The sequence below is a fragment of the Cyprinus carpio genome, chromosome B24, assembly GCF_018340385.1.
Source record: "Cyprinus carpio isolate SPL01 chromosome B24, ASM1834038v1, whole genome shotgun sequence".
In the NCBI taxonomy this organism is placed as follows: Eukaryota; Metazoa; Chordata; class Actinopteri; order Cypriniformes; family Cyprinidae; genus Cyprinus; species Cyprinus carpio.
The window spans coordinates 18,631,736-18,657,766 of record NC_056620.1 but is presented as its reverse complement, the minus strand read 5'-3'; the positions used below and the strand labels follow the sequence as shown (position 1 = coordinate 18,657,766).

The 26,031-nt window shown below is 34.2% G+C and overlaps 1 protein-coding gene across 1 annotated transcript in view; it reads right to left on the bottom strand.

Moving 5' to 3' along the window:
* Positions 1–845: 845 nt before the first annotated feature.
* cnbd1 (cyclic nucleotide binding domain containing 1) overlaps positions 846–26,031 on the bottom strand; it is a 41,576-nt gene continuing 16,390 nt past the window's right edge. The window contains exons 5-13 of the mRNA XM_042751932.1: positions 23,035–23,180; positions 19,230–19,321; positions 18,410–18,547; positions 17,352–17,484; positions 9,455–9,561; positions 9,186–9,336; positions 8,908–8,975; positions 8,166–8,225; positions 846–2,637 (exon numbers count right to left, since the gene is read on the bottom strand). Coding sequence (XP_042607866.1) covers positions 2,524–2,637; positions 8,166–8,225; positions 8,908–8,975; positions 9,186–9,336; positions 9,455–9,561; positions 17,352–17,484; positions 18,410–18,547; positions 19,230–19,321; positions 23,035–23,180 — 1,009 coding nt within the window. The 3' untranslated portion in view covers positions 846–2,523. The remainder of the gene's footprint in view (positions 2,638–8,165; positions 8,226–8,907; positions 8,976–9,185; positions 9,337–9,454; positions 9,562–17,351; positions 17,485–18,409; positions 18,548–19,229; positions 19,322–23,034; positions 23,181–26,031) is intronic.

Sequence of the window (26,031 nt, the reverse complement as noted above, 5' to 3'; positions counted from 1 at the left end):
TAATGGAAATACCATGATTTTGGAGATTTACGTTGGTACTACCACTTCTTTATACAAATAATCTAAGAATATATAATGTATAAATACAATATATACTGGGTTATGACAACACAATGTTTTGAAAACATTCTATAGAAATACCATATTTTATATATCCAAGAATATATTATATATATATTATAACAATACCACAATTTGGAGATTTACCATGGTATTCCTTACTCCAAGTTTAAATAAAGTACTATGCACCATACCAGTTTTGGGCATGATACTATGGAAATGCCATGGTTTTTGGACATGTCCCACAGTAATACATATATATTTACCATTAGTACCTTCGGTACCATCCCTTCCAAAAATGGTGACAGTACTACCATGATGACCATACTATGGAATTTACATCCCAACGTAAGTTCACAACTACCATTGCACTGCTACTGCGAATTTTCACAAAAACACAGGTTATGTAGAACGCACTTACAAAAAGTACTATGGTACTACCATTGTATTCTCGGAAGTACAGTACCTTGGATTTCCATGAGTTCCAGGTCCAAAGGAAAGGTCAGAGGTCATCTGAAGCTTGTCTGCAACAACTTGTCTTCCTTCTCATCATCTCCGACATCTGTTCTCTGTGGAAGTCAAGTGACCTTTTCCAAACAAATGCACTAAATGGAAAAATACACATGCTCCACCTGCCAAAATATTGCCATGAACGTTCACCTGCGAGAGTATTATTACATAAGCAAGGAAAAACCATGACTAAAGACTGTGAAATGAAACGTTAAAAAAAAAAAAAATCTAGCATTTTGCTTAGACATCTAATACAACCAGTTTTAGTGTTTATTTTGTCTGGAGGTACTTAATCAAATTAAGCAGTCAGAAACTCAAACAAGGATGATCAAAACCAATCAATCAACCAACCACAAACATTAGTCTACACTCAGTCACCAGATCACAGAAACCCTGCAAGGTCAGTCATCTAAGGTCGGACACAATCATCTAAGGACAGACGTAGACTAAATAAGAGTTTAAGGTTATAAAAAGAATTTGAGCTGTTTTCCTTCAGGAAACAGAGATTAGCCATCCCCAATGGGGACAGTTAAAGTTCCTTGAACCTAAACAGACTTAAAATATTCAAGGCTTGGAGTTTCCATACAGATTTATTAATTTAAGGCCTGTCAGATATGAGTTGACACAAGGCAGTTGCAACAGTATTTAGCTTAAGAGCTAAATCACCAAAGTTTATAGCATGCATGCGAGACATGGCAGTCTGGTTGATACGACAATAATTTAAGAGCATTTTGTTGCCTTTACTATATATATTGATGTTAAAAATACAGTTTCCCTTACTTAGAGCTTGTCTGCAAATACTCACCCAAGCCTGACGTCACAACATGAAACACACTCATATGCTTAAGGAATGGGAAAAAAAAGAACTGACAAGCTTATTTGCACCTTTGTAACTGATGTGACTCTGACATGAATGAGAAGCAATGACAAGAGCACAATGCTTCATATGAAAGGCTACAGGGAGTCCGTGATGTGGCTGGATCTTTGTCGATTGGTGGCCACCCACAAGTCTGATTTACCCTTGGCTGGGCTAAGCAAACGCACCTGGGGATCGTCCCATTTTGTCGATCCAAGTGTGTTTAATTGCATCCTTCTGTTTCTGTATTTTCAATCCATCTAGGTAGCTGCACACAGAAAAACTGCACACTGTCAAAACCCTAAATGCTTTTGAAAAGGCGGAAGGTGAAGGATTATAATGCTGTGGTGAAGGAAATAAACCCCTTGAGGTCTGCTTCTCTGTATCTGTGTCTCTGGAGTGGGTGTCAGCAGTGGGATCCAGAACACCACTTCCAGCAAAAACACAAGATAACAGTTTGGACAGGTCTGTATGTCTTCCCTAGGATTCAGAAGCCTGGCTTTCTTCATGAAGGCAGCAGATATGTTCAGAAATACATCATTTAGTGTTTGCATGACTACACAAGTTTACTAGTTGACATGTTGCAATAATGGAGAGCATGAGAGAAATGAGAGTTTGCGTGGTGCTTTCACTGTTATAAACTTCACAAAAAGTCACATAAGCCATTACACTGCAACACTTTGAACAATTCAAAAAATATTTGCAAATGCATATTTTTCTTATGAAACTTCTTGTAGAATATATATTTTAAACTATATGAATATATTTGCCACTATATAATTGTGAAATTTCTTGTTTGATTTTTTCCAGAAATATTTTTCTTATGAAATTTATTCTAAATGCATTTCCAAATAGATATTTTTCCTTGTTTGAAATGTCTTATCTGAAAATATATTGCATTTCTCACTTAAATATGTTTGCACCTACATTTCATATTTCTTGTGATATTTATTCCAAAGACATTTGCAAATATATTTGGAATTATCAAAATCTGAAAATTCACAAAGCGTTTTGCTCTCATGAGGTGGCAGAAAAAGTCTGTGCAACCCCTAATATAACAGCCTTTGTATTTGTGTGTGTGTTTATCTGTCAAAAGTTCATATGGTCTTCTTGGGTTTCCCAGATACTCCTCTTGGTCCTCTGTTAAAAGCCCATTTGCCTCTTCCTGGGTGAATGCCATTATAAAACAGAGCATCGGAAAGTATCTTCCTCTGAGGGAGAGAAAAAAAAAAGAGATCTTTTTTTTTTATCAGCATTTTTATCTGGATTCTATAGCTTATGTATTGTACTGTTACAAAAGGTTGTCCATTTTAATCCCTTTGATAAGACAGAGTAAAGTTTATGCATTAAGGCTTGTCAATCATATCAGCGATAATTAGAAGCACTTTTAATGAATGATATTCAGGTGGAACAATGCCTAATCATCTTAAGAGCTTTAAATCAATTTGGTCACTGGCCACACTTAACCAAAAACCTGAACATTTTAGCATAATTAACAAATCATGGAGGAAAACTAACTTCCAACTGAATTTCTATGCTGGTCAGAAGTGGTTTATCCTGTTTAGTTCTTGGACCAACGCAGCCATGCTAGATAAACGCAGTTTACCTACAAAATTGCTGTCAACTAGTTCAACAAACTAAAGAAATCAATTGTGAACACCAGCATAATAGCAAATGACAGCCTCTATGAATAGTTACAGTACAGAAAACACTATTAAAGGGGTCATAACAATTGAATTTGCCTTTATCTTTTTGGCATATAAGAGGTCTTTGTACCATTAAAACATCCTGCAGGTTTCAAGCTTAAAACATCCTCCTTATTATAAACAAAGCATTTATTTAATCAAGCTCCAAAAATGGCTCGTTTTGGATCTGAGGTGCCAGATGACATCACCAGGGCACAAAAATTTGCATAAACACTGCCTCCAGAGCAAGACATTGACGAATACTTATAGTCTCACCATAGGCCCAGCCCACTGGTGTTCAGTCACTTAACAGCTGACACTTAATTACGCTGAAATACAATCACTGCCGCTATCTTGTCTATACTGAATACAGTATACAGATGCACATTCACTTTCTGACACAGTCTACGTGCTTGAGTCCGTCGTCAGGACAAATTGAGTGAAAGAACTATCGCTTTGACACGTTTGGTTTAAACCACTCATTTGCGTCTTTGTACAGATATCAGAAGGATCCCAGCTTAAGGAACAAGTGGATAGTTTATGTCAGACAACTGTTTGAAGGATTTTGTTTTGGAAACGAGGCACGGTGTCATGGAGAGTTTGCAAAGAAACATTCGTTGAAAGATCAAGCGGAACTAGATCTGAATGCAGCTGCATCACAAACCATAAGTAAATGATTTCATAATGCTTTGTCTGGAAATGACTGTTTTATTTCGATCATGTTGTCAAAAAACACAAACACAATAAATAATTTCATATTCATAAACAATTTACTAAAAAATTCTCATTCATAATCAAGTGACTATTTAATTCTCAAAAGCACTCCTTATATCAGTCTGGTGCATTGTGAATGTCACTTGGTTTCTGGATAATTTGGAAAAGCAAAATTATGTTCTCTTAATAATACTGAAAGTTACATAAAGCCAGTCAATCAGAATGCAACTGATTTCAATGAGCACTCAGTTTTTTATTTTTTTTTATCCAATATGTATTAGATGGTCTGTAAACTAAGGTCACACTGACTCTAAGGTGTGTTTTAGGCCATTATTGCTTTTCTGATGATTTTATGGTGTCATTTCCTCCCATTATTCTCTTTTCCTTATTGTTATTTCAGCAATAAAGTCTGAATGAAGTCCAACAACAGGAGTGTTTTTATTTTCCATCAGTATAATTTGCACAGTGCCATGTGTTTAGTATCAAGCCCATAAGTCATTTTAAAAACCTCTCGTCTGACACCCCTAAATACATGACACAGATTACAGAGATTTACAGTGTCTGCTTGAAGACAAATGAGTCCGTCCAGAGAGAGACTGTTTACAAGCCGCCAGTGTTTATACATATTTTTTACATTATCTGACTATAATAGTATTGTTTGCTTTATGCTGCATGGCCAAAAAAGGTTAAACAAAAACATGTACATATTACAAAGATGGTAAACACACATTGACCTCGCCCTAAGGAGTCTGCATGATTTATGTTCTCTATTCATTACTTTATGTCTTTTGTTTTCCTACACCTCATGTTTGAGTTCATTCATATTTATATACAGAGACTCCAGAGGTACTTTGTGAACATAATCCAATAAAGGAGAAAATTAGAAAACTTTGTGAGTACAGTCCGAGGTCTTGCTCAAGCAATAGCTCATCTAAAATGTAAAATCTATTGTTTACTCACCCTTGTGTTGCTTGTGCATATTTAAATATATTTAAATTAAAGAAGTTGCTGCTAAACTTGCTGTGTTAGTGTAGGTTTGATTCCATTAATGCCAAACACCATTGCTGCTCACAGAACCAAATGCAATGCATTTTAATTAGCAATATTTATTCATATAGGAGGTGCTTTTATTCAAAGTTACTTAAATTAACAAACAAATTTTGTTTACACTACTGTTCAAATGTTTGGGGTAAGTTTAAAAAAAGAAAAAAAATATTTTTATTCAGCAAGGATGCATTAAATGTAACAAACGTGGTATTTACAATGTTAACAAAAGGTTTCTATTTTGTAAAAAAAAAAAAAAAAAAAACCTGCTGAACTCTCTATTCTTCAAAAAAATCCTAAAAACATGTATGACCATTTCCAGAAAAATATTAAGTAGTTTTCAACCATGATAATTGCAAAAAAGAAAAAAAAAATGTTTCTTGATCATTAAATCATGTTTTTGAAATTAAATTTCAAAATATATTAAAATAAAATTAAATATTAAAATATTTTTCATATTAATACTATTCAAATAATTAATGTTAAAATAAAACTTTTAATTTATTGAAAATATAAAATATATTAACAACAGAAATATTGTAAGATTATTTCACAATATTACTTTTTTACTGTATTTTTATTCAAATAAAAGTAGCTTTGGTAGGAATAAAACACTTCTTTCAAAATCACTGAAAAAAATCTTAACAAGCCTCAAACTTTTTAAATGGTATTGTATATTTTTTTTGTTTTATACTGACTGTGAGTGAGAATGAAATTTGAGAGCTACGTCAAAACGCTAATATGTATAATATAATAACTGAAAAAAAAAATACTTAAATTTTTCCTCACACAAAGTGCACAGTAAAACTAATTTTATGGTGCTTTTTCGCCAGTTTTGTGTTTAAAATGACAAAGAGAGTAATTAATGACAGAATTCTGAATTTGTGTGTGAACTTTCAACAATATTTTGGTTATCAGTCCAGTAATATTTAGAATAAGTATAATCAATTTAAATGTATTCACATTACCGAAGACTTGTACCCCCTTTACACTGTAATCAGATTGTTTTTGCTGCTTTTGTGCCACATACAGTACACTTTAATTAATTCAAATATAATCTAAATAGTTATATAATACACTCTATTTTTTTTAAAAAAAAACACTCTTAATAGCTTATCTGTCAGATCTGTCTACCACTATTTACATTAACTAACCATTAAACTGAATAATCACTGGCTGCCGAAGACCAGCCACTATTTACATTAACCTATTTTTCCAGCCTGGTACCCATGATGGAAGCAAACTACACTGGGAACAGATGATACAAGCTCCAAATCACATCGCAAAAACAGTTTGAGAAATGTGTATGTGTGTTTTAATAAAGGGTGTGTTTCTGTTGGCCTAGTATATGCTGTTCATTGTGTGTAATGCTGAGAGAATGAGAAACAGGTGTGAATGCGCAAGGGGCGAAGAGTGGGGTGAGGTCACATGACTCCAGAGGGTTTAGAAAGCCTGGATCTCATACAAAATCAGTGGAGTATGTACAGTACCATATGGAAGATACAAAGAATGGCTGCATCCTAAATCACATCCCATCTGTCCAAAAACATGAGATTAGGACTAGTGTGTGCCAAATCATGGAGAAATAGGAAAATGGTATGCTACCTGGATGACATATCATTGTGGTGTTAATTCTTTTTGGGCTAATATTGCCCACAAACCATTGCATTACACCACTACTTACATTTTATTATTATTATTATTATTATTATTAAATATATTATATTAATTATTATTATACTTATTTAATGCTATTCATTACACATCATTTTCAGCAGCCATTAAAATATATATTTTTATTTTATTATTATTATTATTAAATATATTAATTATTATTATTATTATTATATTTATTATTTAATGCTATTTCAGCAGGCATTAGTATTTTTTGCAAGTGCAAAATTTCCATATACATGGAAATTGTTATATTTACATGTAATTATATACTGTATAAATGTATGAAAAAATATAAGACACATAGATATAACACAACATAACGTAACGTAACATAACGTAATATAATATAATCAATCACAGAAAATTATTTAAAAGTTACAAACTAACATCCTGTGAATTAGGATGCAGTCTGGCTCTCATGCAGAACCAGTCAAGGAGCATTTTCTATATCAAATAAAAAAGTAGTGACATTCTACATAGAAAAGAAGACACATTATTATGTAACACTGCAGCCTGTCAAGCACATAACCATAACTACAAAGCTACACCTGAACGAGAGCTCCCAATGGCACAGTGAGCGATACAGGCACATCTGAAAAACATTTATAGTGAGCGCTTCTGAGGATCACAGGGAAATGTTTACACACACACACAGACAAAGCACCAGTCTCTTCTTTTTATAAGCGCTGGGAGCTCCATACAAGACCACACACACTTAAGATCTGCTTGCCAGAGAGGAATATTTGAGTGTCACGATTAACGATATAGAACATTTTTTCATTTATTTTGCAGCGGAAATTACTGTTTATATAATAAACAACCACTTTGTAAGGCCTATTTTGGGCTAATCTGATGAATTAAATACTTTACAGCTGACAGGTACTTCATCTCATTTAATTACGTTCTATTTTTTAATTGTAACTGTACAGATGCAAACCAAAAAATACAATTATTAATAACAATGAATGACAGGTCTGGCATTAGTGCAAAAACAGCTTCAAATTATGTAATACTTGCAACTACTATACAAGCTAAGCATGTATAATGGATAGTTTTTATTTGAAATGTATTATTGTACATTAACATCTCAGCATCATGTTATACACCTTAATAACAACTTTTTACTTCTCGTGTCTTACTGAGTTTTTGTTCTCGTACATCTGTTTTTGATTCTGTCATGTGTAAATAAAGAAGACCAGCTCAAAAATTGCTGTGTGAAAATGCCTACTAAAGATATAGCAAAATCTCTACCGTATATAAAATGTCCAGACAATGGAGCTGGTCTGGAAAGCATTTTTACCAAAGAGAACTGGACTATTCTGTAACATATCAGAGCATGTGGGTGCTATCATGCTTGGCAAACTAGCATGTGAACACCGAGTCTGGAGTCGAAGTTGAACGGGTGTCTGGAGTAAGAACAGCTTACAGTATGCATCTCATGAACTCACTGCTTGATTTCGGGGTTGTTGTTTTTTTGTTTTTCTGAGAGTGTTCCAGAAGGGTTTGGCACTATAATTCACTCCGCTGGTCATTCTCCACGGATAACACACACCCAGGAGGAGGACACACATCATATTATGGGTTAAAGGGTCAGAAAGAAAGAAGAATGAGAGAACAACCTTCTCATGTTCCCATTTCTTCATCCTCTCCTGTGTCAGGAACTCCTTCAAGACTTCCTCCTGCACAAAGAAAAACAGACATGTGAAACAAAAGCAGCAAACGGTCCTCAAGGTGAAACAACCTTATGTCTGCAACTTGCATTTTATGGACCATGGCTGGATAAACATTTCATTTCCCACAATGCTCTAACACTGCAGTCCATTTTTAAAGAGTCCATTGTGTTGCTGTGTTGGAATTACAAAATTACTCAGTTGTGTGACTATGTTCAATTCCTTTTAGGCATATTAAAAGACCCACTATTAAAATTTTGGTTAGCCTGAAAACAATATATTTGTCTTAAAAAATATATGAAAAAAAGACATTATACATGAAATATTACTCATAATTAAATATTTTCAGACTTTTTATATTATTTAATTTTAAATTGATAAAAAAATATTATAAATATTTTATATTATTTAATTAATTTTTAATTTTATTATTATTTAATTTTCTATAACAATAAAACAAATATGAATAACAATAATAATGAAATGAAAATAAAAAGTTATTATTATTATTATTATTTTTTCCAATATCGACCAAAAAAAAAAAAATCTGAGTAATATCAGCTGTTAACTGACATGGTACTAATATAGTGCATCCCTAAATTCTCCTCTTTTTTTTGATAATAATAATATTAATTATTATTATTATTAAATTATTTGCACAACGGTGCTCATAAAGGTCCTTTTATGTTACCTGACTGAGCTTTCCACACACTGGTTGCGCAGTCAGCAGTATAAGAGAAGTGGTCACTGAGTCCAGTCCTGTGCATGGGTTTAAAAAAAAAAATCTAATTCAGATTGACAGCAGAATACAAAACAAATGCTTTAAATGAGCTGGACACTCAGTGGTTGTTACTGTGTGAGTATGTGAGTTCATGTAAGGTCAGTTTAAAGCAATCACCTCTTTCGAGGTGTAATGTCATGGTGATCCTGCTCTGTGCAGGTAGTAAGCAGTAAAGTGTAGCGACTGACCTTTAAGGCATTCTGGTTGAATGATTCCACCATGAACTTCAGTGGCAGTGATAACTGTACAAGGGGACGGTTGGTTTAGTAGGATGCTGACCTCTCCAAATGACTGCTTTGGACCCAGCGTACCAACCATCACAAATCTGACCCTGCAGCCCTGCAATTCACAAACACTAAACACTATCTACACTACCATTGCTGAAAAAAAAGAGCAGTAAAATAAGAATATGCATGCTCTGACATTTCTTTCAAAGTATGATTGCTTGTCCTGATACCTTCTTGTCAACAGGTTTTATCAATGATTCCACATCTTGAAGGATGTTACATTCTCCACGTCCAATGAAGGCCACAAATGGACAGATCTTTCCCTCCTTTACCAGCACTGTAAATACAGAGTTAAGAACTGGCTTAGTCAGGAAACAAATGAAATTCCTATTAAAACTGCAACCAACAAATACTTTCAACGAAAATATTACATACAGTACACTGCAGTTTAAAAGATTGGGGTTGTTAAAATTCGCAAAAATGTTTTTGAAAGAAGAGAAGAAAATAATTACAATTTTAAAATCTATTTTCAATTTTAAAATATTTATAATGTAATTTATTCCTGTGATGGCAACACTAAATTTTCAGCATTTTGTTTGTTTAAAAAATGATTCTTTGGTAAATAGAAAGTTTAAAAGAACAGCATTATTTGAAAAACAAATATCATTATAAATGAATTTAAAATATTAATTTCTTAAATAAAACTTACTAACCCCCAAACTTTTAAACAGCATTGTAGATGTGAAAACGTAGGTCCGTATTATAAAGTATTATAATAAATTTGACCTTCCAATTCCAATAGATGAATTAACCAAAACCAATATCAACCTAAAATTGTATATTTTTTTTTTTTACTTCATTACAGGACTGAATCTCCAAAAGAAAATTGTATAGAAAATTTAAGAAAAAAAGTGGTGATAACTGGATACTATTTGCTGAATTAAACATACAATGTAATCAGAAAAATAATAATACAAAAAAAAAATCAGAAATAAGTACACTAGTATTTCATTCTGAACTATGTTTATATAAATCAATGTTTTAATTGTTTGTCGCTGCATGCATCAGGTGCCACACAAAAGCAAGGCATTCCCCGCCATAATAAATGCATCTGAATGTAGACCAGAAGTGACCCAGGCAGGAGAGAATGAGAAAAAAAAAGTGGACTGTTTACGACAAAAGTAATCTATGTTTTGGCAGCAGCCCCAAAAGCGGTGGATTATTTCTTATTGTGACAAACCTGAGGTTGGTTTGTGGAGGTGAGGATTAAATTGATTTACAGTGAGCCTTTAACATCAGGGGGAAACACTGTATATCAGACTTGACAGGTAAATCCCATCTCTGTGAAGCAGCGAGCGGGACAAGCAGAGTCCATTTGTCTGGCCGGTGACAGAAGCCAGACCTCCGCTTCAGAAGCGTTAGAGGCAGGATGAAGCCAGTTTTAATCTCATCTCTCACACTCTCCCTCTTTTTAGAGCAAAACTGTCATTACTATATTATTCGCCTGCTCCGCATGTCTTCACAAGCCATTAAAAAGCAAATGTCTGGATCACTTGGGAAATCACAGCAGGCTCTGGTACACGTCGTTTGTCTTCTTAGATGAACACACTGCAGTCACGCCTCCTCCCGCAGGGCATTAACATCCAGAGTTCTGCATTTCTGTACTGCGCAACACAATTAGCATAAAAAATTTACTCTTACTTAGCGATACTCTTCCAACGGTAGATTTTCAATCTGCTTTAGCAATATTACTTAATCTCATAGTGATTAGAACCAAACTATAGATTTTATTGAAAATAATGCAAAGTACGGTTTAATGGTCTGTGAGAAATATTCATAGTGGTATATTTTCTCAGTTCACTATCAATGGCCCATATACCCTTTGAAGATATTGATTTCTATGCATTTTCTATGCAAGTCCCACTTCAGTCACTAATTTTATCCCTTTATGTTAGGGTTTCTGCAAGTTTCATGACTGTAAATTTAATACTTTTCAAGAGTTTTTTTTTTTTAAGACCAAGTAAAAAAAAAACTTGAAGGAATGAATAGAATGGAACACAATATGTCAATATCTTGTATAAGCAAACTTCCAAAAAGATATCCATTAATTTTTTTGTTTCACCAAAATACAACAACAAAAAAAGGCTTATATTGCTCTGTTCCCAAACACTAAAATATGGAAAATTAAAACAGCAAAACGCTGATGTTCTTCTTCAGTAGTTTGTCCCGTTTTTCAGTGCACAGTGTTTAAAAATTCTTTAGTCAAGATACGGTAAGACGAAAAGGTAATCATAATCAAAATGAAGAGAGTTTATGATTAAAATAAGAAAATATCTACCAGTAAGCTCTTGTTTCAAACATAAACTCACTTAATTTTGTTCAATTTCTCAGAAGAGACGACTTTGTATGTTCAATTTGCATCTTAAGCAAATGTACCTTGATCCAAGGATGTTTATATGTTTTCATTGGAAAAATACAGAGGATGCAATGATCTTATGAATTTAGGACTTTTTAGGACCTTTTTAGAATTTAATTTGTGGAAGGGCGAATTACACTTTTTAAGATCTTTTTAACACTTGCAGAAACCCGGGATAGGCAAAATAATTTATTTTTTTCCCCCTGTGAATTAATTTCTGCATGCCTTATAATGGCTTGAATGTAACACTCTTATCACATTAAGTATATGCGGAATATGCAAATTAGTCCTGCCTCCCATCAATCACACCAGCTTGGACTTGCTCCACTTTCACATGCTTAACAGAAGTAGGAAACACTCCACAATGACAAGTGCCAACATCAGATTACTTCAGCCATATATGTCAGAACCAGAAACTGAATCTGAAGAAGAAGAGGAAGAACGAATAACACAGAAATGTCTACAAGTCCGTGTACGAGAATGGTAATGCACAAGAACACGATACGTCTGCAGTGGAATGGGGAGAAAAAATGCAAGGTCTTGAGATATGTTTTTTAAAAGATGAACTTCTTTTAACTTAGAAGTCATGTGTTAGATGCAGCAAAAGAAGGGAGAGGGAAGTGCAATGGTTAAAGATGTCCACCTAGCAAGTTTACGTAGAAAAAAATAAGATTACGAAGAAGTGTGTGAACCAGCCATAGACTGTAAAAAAGATGGACGACGCATCTTCATTCACTTCCATTGAAGAAAAGTGAAGCCGCCATTGTTCCAATAGGGCACGGCCATATTGCGCTGATTTGGAACTATAGTCTGCGCAATAGAGAGCGAAGTGAAGCCACTTCCTGCCCACACTCCTGCAGAGTCGATCGCAAACAATCGTTGAAGATCCCGAAAAAGTCAGTTGGCACCTCAGTTCGCTCAGAGAAGCTGTCAGTCTCAGCTGTCAATCATGACGTCATACTCCTATTTTTATAGCATCACATAACTAACTAAAACCAAACTTATTTTAAAAACGAACACCCTAACTTACGTCAGCCTGATAAAATCTACAACAAATGACATAAAGCATGTTTGAAAACAAAATATTTAAAGTGAAATTTAATATAGTGTGTCCCACGTCCCATTAAATCACATGGATAGGGCGGGGTTTATGACCGATACTGGGACCAGCCACCTGGAGTCGATCAAAACTTGAACCATCCACAAAAGGACAAGTAAAACACACCTAAAAACATACAAAAAAAAAAACTTAAAACATTTATTAAATATATAAAAATATAAAACAAATACTATGAAAATAGTTTTTATTGTATTTTTTTACATATTATGATTATAGCAGAAGCCTATGGCAGAAGATCTCTGTTAAAGAAAGAAATTAATTTGTGTTCTGGGTGGCTAAATGTAACCATAAACATTGACGCCATATTCTGACTGGCTGGGTTGGCCAAACAGTATCAGATCAGTAAACATCTGCTCAGATAATCAAAAACAGTTATGCTGGACTGGATATTTGGACTGCAAGTCCAGCCATGGAACATGACAGAAAGTAAGATGGCTAGAAAAACCTGGACCAGACTGGATTCATAGCCTAGGGGTGGCAGTCCAGGCCAGAGTGAATGAGAACAGGACAGCTGTGGTTGCAGGGTGACGCAGGCCAGCATTGGAGACAACAGGTTTTTGTTTGGCATAATCCTGCTGGAGAACCGAAGATATTCGAGTTTACAGCTCATGTCTCTGGAGGGGCAAACTGAGACGTCTTGAGTAGCCCACAGACTGGTGAACTAATGGAGCAGGGACATCACTTCTGATCTTCAGTGACATGTTTGGAGAAACAGAAAAAGACTGGAGAAAGACGGAGAATTACAACTGAGACCTTTCTTACAATGAGTCAAATTCAGATGATGCAACTGTAATTAAGTGTGGAGAGCAATCAATAAACATCTGTTCACACTGTACCCAACATGCCCAGTAAATGTTCTTCTCTCTGGATCATTGTCCTTTATACTGTATTCACTTGCTTCCAGAAAAATATGTAAATATCTTTAAAACAAGACATATTTACTACAGAAATCAAAACAGTGTAAGATGACAAATAATTCTGAACAATATAATAAATATTATATATTGTTTTTATATAAATGTATTATGCAGCAACGCATGTATCATTTAAAGGAAAAAATGAAGTATTAATTTCATCATAAAAAATTATTTAATACTTTTATTAAGCAAAGATGCATCAAATTAATCAAAAGTGACAGTAAAGACATTTATAATGTTACAAAAGGTTTCTATTTCAAATAAATGCTGTTTCTATTCATCAAAGAATCTTGAAAAATGTATTGTGGTTTCCAGAAAAATATTAAGCAGCAAAAGGATCATGTGACACTGAAGACTGGAGTAATGATGCTAAAAAAATGAAACTTTGCACTATAGGAATCGATTACATTTTTTAAAAAAAATATTAAAATAGAACCAGTTATTTTAAATAGTAATAATATATTTTAATATTACAGTTTTTAACTTCATAAAAATGTGTCAGTGAGTAATGGAAAGGAGAGTGTTAATGGTTTGGCGTAAGGACAGCCGAAGGGAAGTGCAGTGGTCTCTGGATCAAGGCTGTTGGGTTATGCATCACGGTCAGGAGGAAGTTCAAATGAGGATAGTGGCTTTGGTGAGGCAGGGTGGTCACGGGTTGTTAGGCGGTCAAGTCTGGTCAATAAGGAGTCATACAAAGGGAAAAGCCATTAGGGTTTTCCTCCTCTTACTAATCTCTGAACTGGGACTGGGGCTAGCACTCAATGAGTCCATCACATTCACATGAGTTTTTGTCATTCTCACACCTGTTAGTCGTGTTCACATGTTGTGCTGCTATCCAAGGTGCTGAAAAGTGTGCACCGTAAGCACAGAAGGCATGACTTCACAATACGCCATTACCTCCAAACACACACACACGTTGAGCTTCCATGTTTTATGGGGAAAGCCCATGAGTGTAAAGGTTTTTATACTGTACAAACACTGTATTTTCAATCCACTTACACTAATCCTACCAATCACACAAAACCTTTTTATTTTAGATTTTCAAAAAAGATCATTCTGTACGATTTATAGGCTTGTTTCCTCAGGGGGATCAAAAATGTCCTCACAAGGTCAAAATTTACTGGTATTATTATACTTGTGGGGACATTTGGTCCCCATAATGTAGGAAATACCAGGACCACACACACACAAACTCACACAAGACTCTACAAACAGTGCCTCCATTGAGTTTTAAACATACCTTGATCTGTGAAATAAACTAAAAAAGACTAAACTGTAAAATGTTACTAAAGAATGGCTCATACCACACAAGTGCATTGTAGTAACAAAAAAAATATATTTTATGTCAATCAATATAAAATAAATATAAGTATGTTTGATTACAAACATATACAGAAAAATGTAAATAAAATATGATATTAATAATACCATTTTACAAAATGTAAAACAAATACAAAATTATGATTAATATAAAAAATATAACAGATTATAACAAAACTCAAGTTTTCTGTTTTAAAATGTTTAACTTAAAAAAATGACATGAGACAATGAGGAAGAATGAGGCATAAAGCAACAGCCAAAATGTCAATTTATTGAATTCTAGAGTCACTTTTTAAGGCCTGTCAATTTATTACTGATCTGCCACAACAATGCATTTGAATTATATTATTTTAGGCTTTTCTCAGCGAATATTGACATGCCATTATTCACAGTTATTTCATTTAATGAATCAGCATGTATTTATTTAAGATAAATCTGTAATCTTATGACAACTGACCATGTTGATGACGGCTGTTGGAGGAAATACAGCGTTTCCTGATGAAGTTGGTTCAAGAATAGCCACCCCTCTGCCACCTGAAATGATCAGGGCTCTCGCCCATCCATCAGCTGTCGGCTGCACACTCAGATAAGAGCCAATCAATCTCCTCTCCCACACACCTGTCTTTCTCTCTAATCACATCTCGTTTCATAGGTCTCTCTCTCCGTCTCTCTCTGATAAAGAGCAGCTATGATATGAGAGCCTAACCCTCAGCTGAGCCGGATAAACTGTCAGCGCTCATACATACACCCAGGTTTTATTCTGCAAAGAACAAAACCCCAGCGCGGTCACATTGGGTCTTGTTTACTAATAGATGTGCAAGTAATCAAAATGCAATATAGACTAGTGTCTGCGATCATTAAGCCACAAAAATACTACTTACATATAAATCCTGCATGTTCTGCATGTCTCTGTGTGAATGAATGGCGCAGACACAGTTTTGTTTACTGGACACATACTAAAGCACGCGTGACGTTCACTGTGTTTTCATCATCTGCTGTCTTATTAGCACACAAACATAATCTCTAGAACTGCTCTGAGTGTCACTTCATGAGCATTTACCACTTCTTTTGAGAAAAATTATCGTCATATCATATATAAACAGAAACTTAAAGATTTTCACAGCAACCAGTCAAAATAAAATGTTGGCTTAACTTGAAGAAACTGTGACAGAAATACATTACTTAATGTAATGATACTACTATTATTAAAATTATTAGGAATATAAGGAATATTTACCAGACAAAAGTAAATACTCTTATTTCTTTAAAAAAAAATTTAAAATAAATATATAAATAAATACATAAATTAATTCTTTATGAAATCAATTAATTAAAGATGCTTTTGATTATTAAAATTTAATGGAATCTATATATATGTATGTATGTATATATATATATATGCATACATACATTATAGATACTGTATATGTTCATTTGAAAGATATAAGAGTCAGGCAATAAATAATTTAAAGGGTCAGATTTTCAGATGTGTGGTTTCAGATTGGCATGCTATCTCAAAACTTTGAATACATTTCAGTAAACTTATCTATGAACCATTTTTGTATTTAATTGTTTGCACGTGTTCGAAGATCTGGTCTGGCATGGACTGATCTCACTTAAAAGTGTCGTTAAAGAAAACAGATTGAATTAAAAGCCAAAGCCTTTCATTAAAGAGGAAGATACGAATGAAGACGTATAATTGGAGGGAGGATGGAGATAATGGGATACAGCCACGGAAGAGTAGAGATTCCAGCAACTAAATAAAGATTTCAGCCATGATAGCTGATCTCCGCCCAATATCTCAGAGCAACCACAGCACACCATATGCCCGCCTGTCAGCTCCAGGACAGGAAGTGAGATTGAACAGGCTAAAAGGGTAGTCGCACCACACTTTGTGTTCAATTCAGTTCCATTCATGTCCATAAAAAAAAGAGAACACCTGTCTTTTCCTGCGAACTAAAGCTCAACATTAGTGAAATCAGAGTTGCAAACTCAATTTGAGCAACAGTCGTTGGACACTCTTGCAATGACACACACATAAACATATGCACCTAAATGAATATCTAGGCTTCAATATTTCCCAAATGAGGTGTAAAAGCAGCCGTCCTGGTAATTAAAGTCAGCTGTGTGGGTAATGGAGCAGCTTGTATTTTTCTCTAATCATATTCGAGTGCTCTCCACCCATAAACACATTTATTTAGGGGCAAACATGTTGAGTGTTGCACTAAGTGAGGAAAACCATTATGCTGTCCAGGTGCTAAGCATCAGTCAATGGAACAAAACTAAACTAAAGTGCGTGAGACGCCGCCATGATTCATTGTGACAACACATATTCAATCAAGACACCCACTTACCTTGATTAGCAGGGAATGTTTTTAGCTGCATGCCGTCGACCAGGTGGTTGATGGAAAGCTTTGGCCAGTGAAGGTACAGCTGGCAACCCTGGATCAAAGACACTTTAACTTCATGGTCCTGTGCCAGGATGTCCTACAAATAACAATAGAGGACACTGTCTTTTTGGTGGAATCATTTTAGGACACCAAGGAAAGGCTGCACAATATATCTGTACCATACTTGGTTTGGCCGGTATCAAAGTTTTTTATTTTTTATTTTTTTTGGATAATAACCAATAATTCAGAATTCAATTGTGCATACTCATTTTCCTCTGTTAATCCTAATAATAATAACTTATAATATAATAATAAACTATTAATATTAGGTTTGGATTGTTATAATATTACATATTTTTAAATGTTATTGTTAATAAAAATATTATATTCAATATTAATAATTTTGATTATCTTTGTTTTCATCTAATGCTCAGAGTTAATCCAAATAATAATATATTATAATAAAGTATTAATATTATAAAAAAAATATTAAATAGAATATTAAATTGTCCTAATAATAATAACTTATTGATAATAAACAACTATTAAGATTTAATTATTGCCATTTTAAATGCTAATAAACTATACTGTTAATAAATGTTACATTAATAATAATAAATTAGATTGTCATCCAGTGTTCAAGGTTAATCTTAGTATTAATAATTTGTTATTTATAAATTATTCATATTAAAATAATATGATATATTAATATTAAACAAATCTTTAAATAACACAGTAAAATGTAATCTTTAGCAAATCTCAAAATAAGTATTTATTTTTCATAATGTGCAGTATAATATTGTGATGCCTCAATTCACTTGTAGCACTTAAAATAAAAAATTATAGTTTTATATTTCATCAATTATTACAAAAAAATACAAAATAATATTACTACTCATCAATCATCAATCATCAACAATAACATGAAATCAATTACAGGCCAGAATATAAAATATCGGTGTGTCTCGCATCTACAAAGTTAATTTCACTTTTGTGTTACATGAAGCATCATGTTGCTTTACCTTTTTCAGCTTCTCGTAGCCAGAGCGAGATATTTTGAGAATCTCGCAGGTCTCGAGTGTCATGACACACTGGATGATGGCACCTCCATCTACTGCACTTAGAGGTTCACAGCATCCAAATGAACCTCCAGCTGCTATCTAGATCAACAAAGACACCAAATACAGTACACTGTATAAACGTGTTCAAGAGGCCAGAATTCAGAGATATCGTTAAAATGCTGTATTTACTTATGACCCTGTGCCGGTTTCTATTTTTGACACACTTCACCATTGGATGCAACACTTGAATAGATATCTATATTCTTCAGTGGGATGGAACAAATTGCCACATTACAATGAATGTTATCTGCTGACTTTTTTTTAAAGAAACGGTTGAATTATGCACTTAACATAACTATTCTACAAAATTCTTAAGTCATATAAGCCTATTGTAAACTGTGACCACTATGTCAAGAAATTATGTTAAGTGGAATTAGTTTAAACCTAAACATTTAGGGGAATTAATTTACCAAGTCAATCCAAATGATTCACTCTAAAGACCCTAAAATTCACTCTAAACATTCAGCCAACTTTAAAGTGTGCACTAAAAAAATCTGGACTGCAGCAGTGCCCTTAATCATCAGTCAGTGTGGATGCTAATATAGTTATCATTATAGTTTTCATTCTTGAACGGGTCTTAACTGTACATTAGACAAGATCAAAAGAGATTATGCTTGTCAGCAACAATTGCCAAGATAGGAATGGTAATGTTTCTAATGTTAGGCAAAGCAAAAGGCCAATTTAAACTCAACAACTGATAACCAAGTAACATAATTTATACCGTAGAGACTGTCTGATCCTCTTTAAGGGTTTCATGGTTGAACGTTTTCACTGAGCCCTTCAGAACGAGGTAAAATCCATTATGTCCGAAAACTGTAATCAGAGAAAGAGAGATAAATATGGCAGAAGACACACTCGATTAGAAAACCCTCCACTCAACAGTTACGGTTCAGCTGTTTCAGGTCAAAACGCTTGACCCCATTATGCAGGTGGGCAAGAGACTGACTATTAAATCTTATCGCTGTTTCTGTTACAGTATGTAGAGAAAAAATGCACATGCAGAATAAGATTCAACACATTACAAAGATTAAAAAAGTAAAGCAATACTATGGATCAAGTCACTGGAGCCCATCTCATCCTATTCCTAAGTAAGAGCATATGCATAAATGGATGCGTGCTGATGGGCTGATGAGATAATTCTTGCATTCGACTGTGAAATAAATCCAAACAACTGCATTTAAATGAATGGTTCTCTGTGGAGCAGTGAATTTCCTGTGTAAAGGGAAAGTTCACCCAAAAATTTTAATTTTCATCATTTACTCAAAATTGCAATATATCACTCCAAATGACTCAAATTTCAAACTTTCTCACATATGTACTTAATTGTACAGTTTCCAATGACCTAGAATACAGTTATTGTTAACTAAAACTATTAAAACTACTTTTATTTAAAAAATGAATTAAAAATAGAAAGGTTGCATTGGCAGGCAACAGAAAAATTACGTTTAATATAAAGTACTATTACTAAAACTGAAATAAAAATAAATAGAAATATTGAAAAAAACACATAACTAATAAAAACGACAAAACCACATACCACGGTCAACAAATAATTTTAAATATTACTATACACACTTTAATATTACTGTAAATAATGATTAAAAAAATACTGGAATATGGGACCAATTTTATTATTTTTTATGTACTTATGATTTTATTTATATAACTTTTTGGAGCTTGACAGTATTCAAAAGTATGATCAAGACAGTCTGCAAAACTGCAGATTTTAAGAAGGAAAAAATTAAAAGTTAATAATGACAAATTTATTTTTGGATGAACCATTCCTTAAAAAAGCACTCATATTTCTTTGATAAAAACATCCCAACAAGCTTACACTTTCATATATACACACATAGATACTGTATACTCATTCTTTTAAAGGGGTCATATAGCGTTGCTAAAAAGAACATTGTTTTGTGTATTTGGTGTAATGCAATGTGTTTATGTGGTTTACGGTTCACGGTTTACGACAAACAGTAAGCGCTACTCTACACTGCTCAAAGCTTGCGTTTTGAATCATCAGTGGCAAATCCTTTAAATATGAACACGTACTTACAGGCTGTGAGTGAGAAGCGCCAGAATGTCCTTGCAAAGTTGGAACTGCCCCACTTTATAGAAACAGCCTTCGTGCACAGATATCATTGTAGGCTACACTCCCAGTTTCAGGAAACAGTCCTCTGTAAAATGCGCTGCACATGTCTGAATATTTGGGTTAAACTTTTCTGGAACAGTGTTGTAAATACACCTTCACCACTGATTTCTAGTTGTGTCCTCTTTTGAAATGCCAAACAAAGTAGTTTTGCTTTCACAATGAAACACACAGTGTCTCCAGGACATGGCAGGAGTGGCAGTAACAATACTACAGCGAGAATAAAAATCGCGCCTTCTTTCTTTGCATGAACATTTGGGCTAATCTTCCCACACAGTGACATTAAGATGTGGGGGTGTGTTCAAACGAGGTGTTTTAGGAGGGCTTGGACAAGTCTTAACTTTTATAAAGAATATCTCTTTGGGTTTGAGACTTTAGTCTTTGCAACTTTAGGGATATTATCTATGCACGAACAGCTTATAACACTCCAAAGAGATACAGGAAAACTTGAAATTGCATCATATGACCCCTTTAAGGAATTTTCACACACATTATGAAATGAGCTGAATATCGTTCAGTCGTATCTATATCTTCAGACAAATAAATCACTTTGACACAAAGATTTGAATAAGATGAAAACTGCTCTCTGAAAGCAAACTCTCCATACACTAGTAATAACACTCCACAACATCTCTCACTCCTCACACGCAAACTTTTCAGCCTGGTCCAGATGCCTATCAACAGCAAATCACAGTGTTTATGCTCTGTAATCATCTGCAGCTAAAACTTGCGTCCATAACAAAGCCCTTCCCCCCTCCATCTGTGACATACAACACACCACAGCCATTACCGCCCTTCTAGACAAATCAATAAAGAAATCTCCATCTCCAAAACACCAGACATTTGCAAAACGGCAACCATGGGTGTGGAGGCACGGATTCATGCTTTCATCAAATTCTCTTTCCTTTATGTTTTTCCTTAGTGGCCCTGAAAGAATGCGTGGCTGTTATTGAGCACAGATTAGCAGACGAATGAACACGTCGATAGAAAATCATGCAAGCCAGGTTGGGCTCTCAACCTTTTAGAAACACATCCAAACACTTGACAATATTCACAGGCGAGACTGAAAGATGATGCCAATGAAAGATCTGTTCGATTTGTCTTGAAAGATCGTGTTGCATGAGGCCACTGATATATAATATATGAACTAACAGTTTTGGATAAGAGAATCTTCTTCTTGGGGATTGAGCCTAATGTTTTGCAAGACTCCGGATCAGAAAAAGGCAATGAAGTAATACTGTTTATGAAGTCTATACTGTATATAAGCACTATTACGTTCTCATTCGTGGATAAACTGTTCTGAAGCTGATAAACCTGATGAACTAGAAATAGAAATAATAAGCTTCTAAAGAAGCACGATTCAGTTGTGGAGTGTTTTTATCGATGATTTCCATCTTCCATCGTGCAAAAACATAAATGGTGGAGGAAAAATGATAGATGAAATTATCTTTAAATAAGACAATACCTGACACATAACATTACAGAACCCTGCCATGTGATTTTCTACACTCTTAAAGCATTAGTTTAGTTACTCTTATGTTATATACCCAGACTTATGGGTAACACTTTACAATACCTCATAAGCAATAACAAAATTTCATTTGGTTTCTCACACAAAGCTATTGTATTACTTTTGAAAACTCTGAATATAGTGCATGAGTCATATGAACTACTTTAATGATAAATTAATGATGCTGTTTTGTCCTTCACCTCCATCAAACTGAAAATAATGGCTAGAATGTTCTTTAAAAAATTACTTAATGCACTTCCACAGTACATTACAAATACAGTCATATGGGCTTTGAATGACATAATCTTAAGTGAATTTTCATTTTAATGTGAAATATCAGTTTGAAAAAATATTTGTAAAAGTTGTAAGAAATGTACTCACCTTTGGTTATCCAAGATGTACAGGTAGATGAGTTGTTTCATCAAAGAACAGATTTAAAGAAATATAGCATTACATCGCTTGCTCAGCAATGGATCCTCTTTAGTGAATGGGTGCCGTCAGAATGAGAATCCAAACAGCTGATAAAAAACATCACAATAACCCTCAAGTAATCCACACGACCCCGGTCCATCAATTAGTGTCTTGTGAGCTTGTAAAAAAAAAAAATCAAATAACATCCATCATAAAGGCATTTTAACTTTAAACCATCGCTTCTGCAATATTTTATGGATAGAGGCACCCATTCACTGTAGAGGATCCATTGGTGAGCAAGTGGTGTACTGCTAAATTCCTCCAAATCTTTTCTGATGAAGAAACAAACTCATCTACTGTACACCTTTGACGGCATACATTTTCAGCAAATGTTCATTTTTGGGTGAACTATTCCTTTAAGAGTGTGACTGTGTGTGTATACAGTATATATCTCACTGATCTGTCCACGATCCCAGGTCTCGACGGTGGTGACGGTACTAATCTGTTTCAGCTCCTGCGAGCCCAGCTGCGAGGTCAGACTGTGGACTCCCTTCAGTAGTTTATAAATGATATGATGCTCTGACTGGGATCTCTCAATAGGGCTGCAAAATACACAAAGAATCACAAATTCATTTTTCAGGAGTCTAAACAGCAAACTCTATTCAGTGGGCACTCACACCTATGTTGGGGAAGCTACTCGTTATTTATAGCATCTAAAATACAGACAAACTACCCACTGAAAAAGTATCTAACTGCTTTGGAGCTACTTAAAGGAATAGTTCACCTAAAAATTAAAAGTCTGTCATCATTTACTCACCCTTGTGTCATTCCAAACACGTATAAGTTTCTTCTGTTGAGCACAAATTAAGATATTAGTTATTTTTAAGAATGTTGGTAACCAAACAGTTGACGGCAGCCATTGACTTCAATGGTATTGAAAAAAAAGTACTATGGAAGTCAACGGCTACCATCGTTTGGTAAGCCACATTCTTTACAATATCTTATTTTGTGTTCAGCAGAAGAAAATAATTTATACAGGTTTGGATCAACATGAGTAAATTATAACAGAATTCTAATTTTGTTTGTTTGAACTATACCTATATACGGCATTTTAAACTTATTTTGGCAACTAGAGCAGTACTTATCTGTCCAGAAATAATGTACTTTTATTAGTGCTTTTAAACGATTAATTGTGATTAATCGCATCCAAAATAAAAGTTTTTATTGACATAATGTATTTATATATTTAAGAAAAATGTTACATTTATATATTAAATATATCTATATATGATATAATTTATATGAATATAAATATATACATGTACATATTTTCAAAATATATGCTGTTTGTGTGTGTCTTTATATATCCATAAATATACACAGCGCACACACACATCATGTAAACAAAAACTTATTTTGGATGCGATCGTTTGACAGTACTAATTTTTATTTTATATACAGTAAAATAAAAAAGAAAGTATTTCTGTATAAAATTATAATATACATCTATACACAAAAGTTGTTCAATGTATTGGATTAATCTATTGAGATGAACGGTCTAAAAGCAAAACAGAAAAATTGAAAATTAAATTACAATAAAAATAAATAAAACTGTATGACCATACAGCGATTTGGTGACCTGCAGCTATTTAATCACACCTTCAGAGTCCATTAAGACATTCTTTAAAAGACTCTAGAATAAACTGGCTCGAAATCTAGTCTCATCTGCATTAAAGTAAGTGTGTGTCCAAGACAAACCCCCTGCAACCCAAACAAAAAACTCTTAATATTTTTACACCCTCGCTATCCTACAGGCACCATCTCAGATAATGAAACCTGAACACTTGCTATTAAGACACCCCTCTTCAGCGTGTTATTATGTTTAAAGCTAATTCTCAAGGGAAAACGAGTGTCTTAGATCTGTGATGATGATGGCATTAGTGTGGTGTCTAGTTCCATGGGCATCCAAGAGAAAAAAACCTCAAGAGCAATAGCCGGGGAGGAGTTTAGCCATCAAGAGCACACCGCTGCAAACATGAGTAATCACAATGCCAATAGACTGTGTGCACATAAGTTTGCTTATGCTGGATGAAGGTCAAATCCATCAATCAGTCCTTTGTGGGTGTTTGCTTGTGCTTGTGGGTTCGGTAAATCAGTGTCAGTCTCAAAACAGCCGGCTTTAGACAGGCAAAAAGAATAAAAGCTCTCAAACAAATCTGTGTTGTACCAGAATATTCTATCTCTAAAGTCTGATTGACATCCATCAGCCTTTCCATTCCAATGCTTCAACACAAACATATAAAAATAAATGTATTATCATTTTTGTGTATACACGCACACTTGTTTTGTCATTTCTATTGGGCCAATGACAGCACTAACATCAGTGAATATTAGTAAAGGATTTAAGGGATTCCGTAATATCTTATGCTATTAGCTGATCTGTCTCACTTGTTAATATTATCAAAATTTCAAAAGTGAGTTAAAAACATCAAAATTGACTTCAATTTGACTCTCTCAAGCAATTTAACCGTCAATCACTCAATAAGAAATGGCTAACCATAGCTGTTATATTAATCATATTAGAATTACTAAAGTTTTATTGTCATATTTCTGAAAGTCTGTTTACTTTTATATAGAAATAGCTGCTAAAATTACTATCTATTAGATCAAATGGTGCTGAACAACAGAAATGACTCACCAAAGAGTCTTGAAACATTTCAGATGCTTTATACACCTACATTTTCCATCTTTGATACACTCCAGACTACAAATCAATAAACTCAAATGCATTCACTGTAAAACACTACACAGATGGCAGAGCTTAGTCCTAATAGCGTTAGCAGAGATGTACAAGCATGAGTTTACAATTTACAGGAACGTCTCACACACAGTTTGGCAGTCTTAATTTCAGGGTTCACAAAACCTCCTCTGTTCACCAAATTTGTAATTCCCCGTCCTTCTGCCAAAGCGCTACGCAGATAAAAAACAAAAGAAAACAGAAAAACACATTATGCTGTTAAAATAATGGAATATCTTCTTTATACTGTGGGTCATTTCTGGGGTGAGAGTGCAACTCCCTTTTAAAAGATACAATTAGCAGTAACATCATCTATCTATGGATGGGAATGAGGCAAGGTTGAACATTTAAAAGTATGCTCCATCCAAAATTGAAAATTTTGTCATTATTCACTTACCCCCATGTTGTTCCAAACCCATTTTCTTTGTGTACAAAAAGTATTCTTGTCGCTTCATAACGTTACGGTTGAATCACTGATGGCAGATGGACTATTCTGACGATGCTTTTCATACTTTCCTGGACCTTGACGCTGTTATTTACTTGGCAGTCTATAGGACAGTCACAAGCCTCCCGGTTTTCATCCAAAATATCTTAAATTGTGTTCCGAAGACGAATGAAGCTTTTATGGGTTTGGAACGACATGGGGGTAACTGATT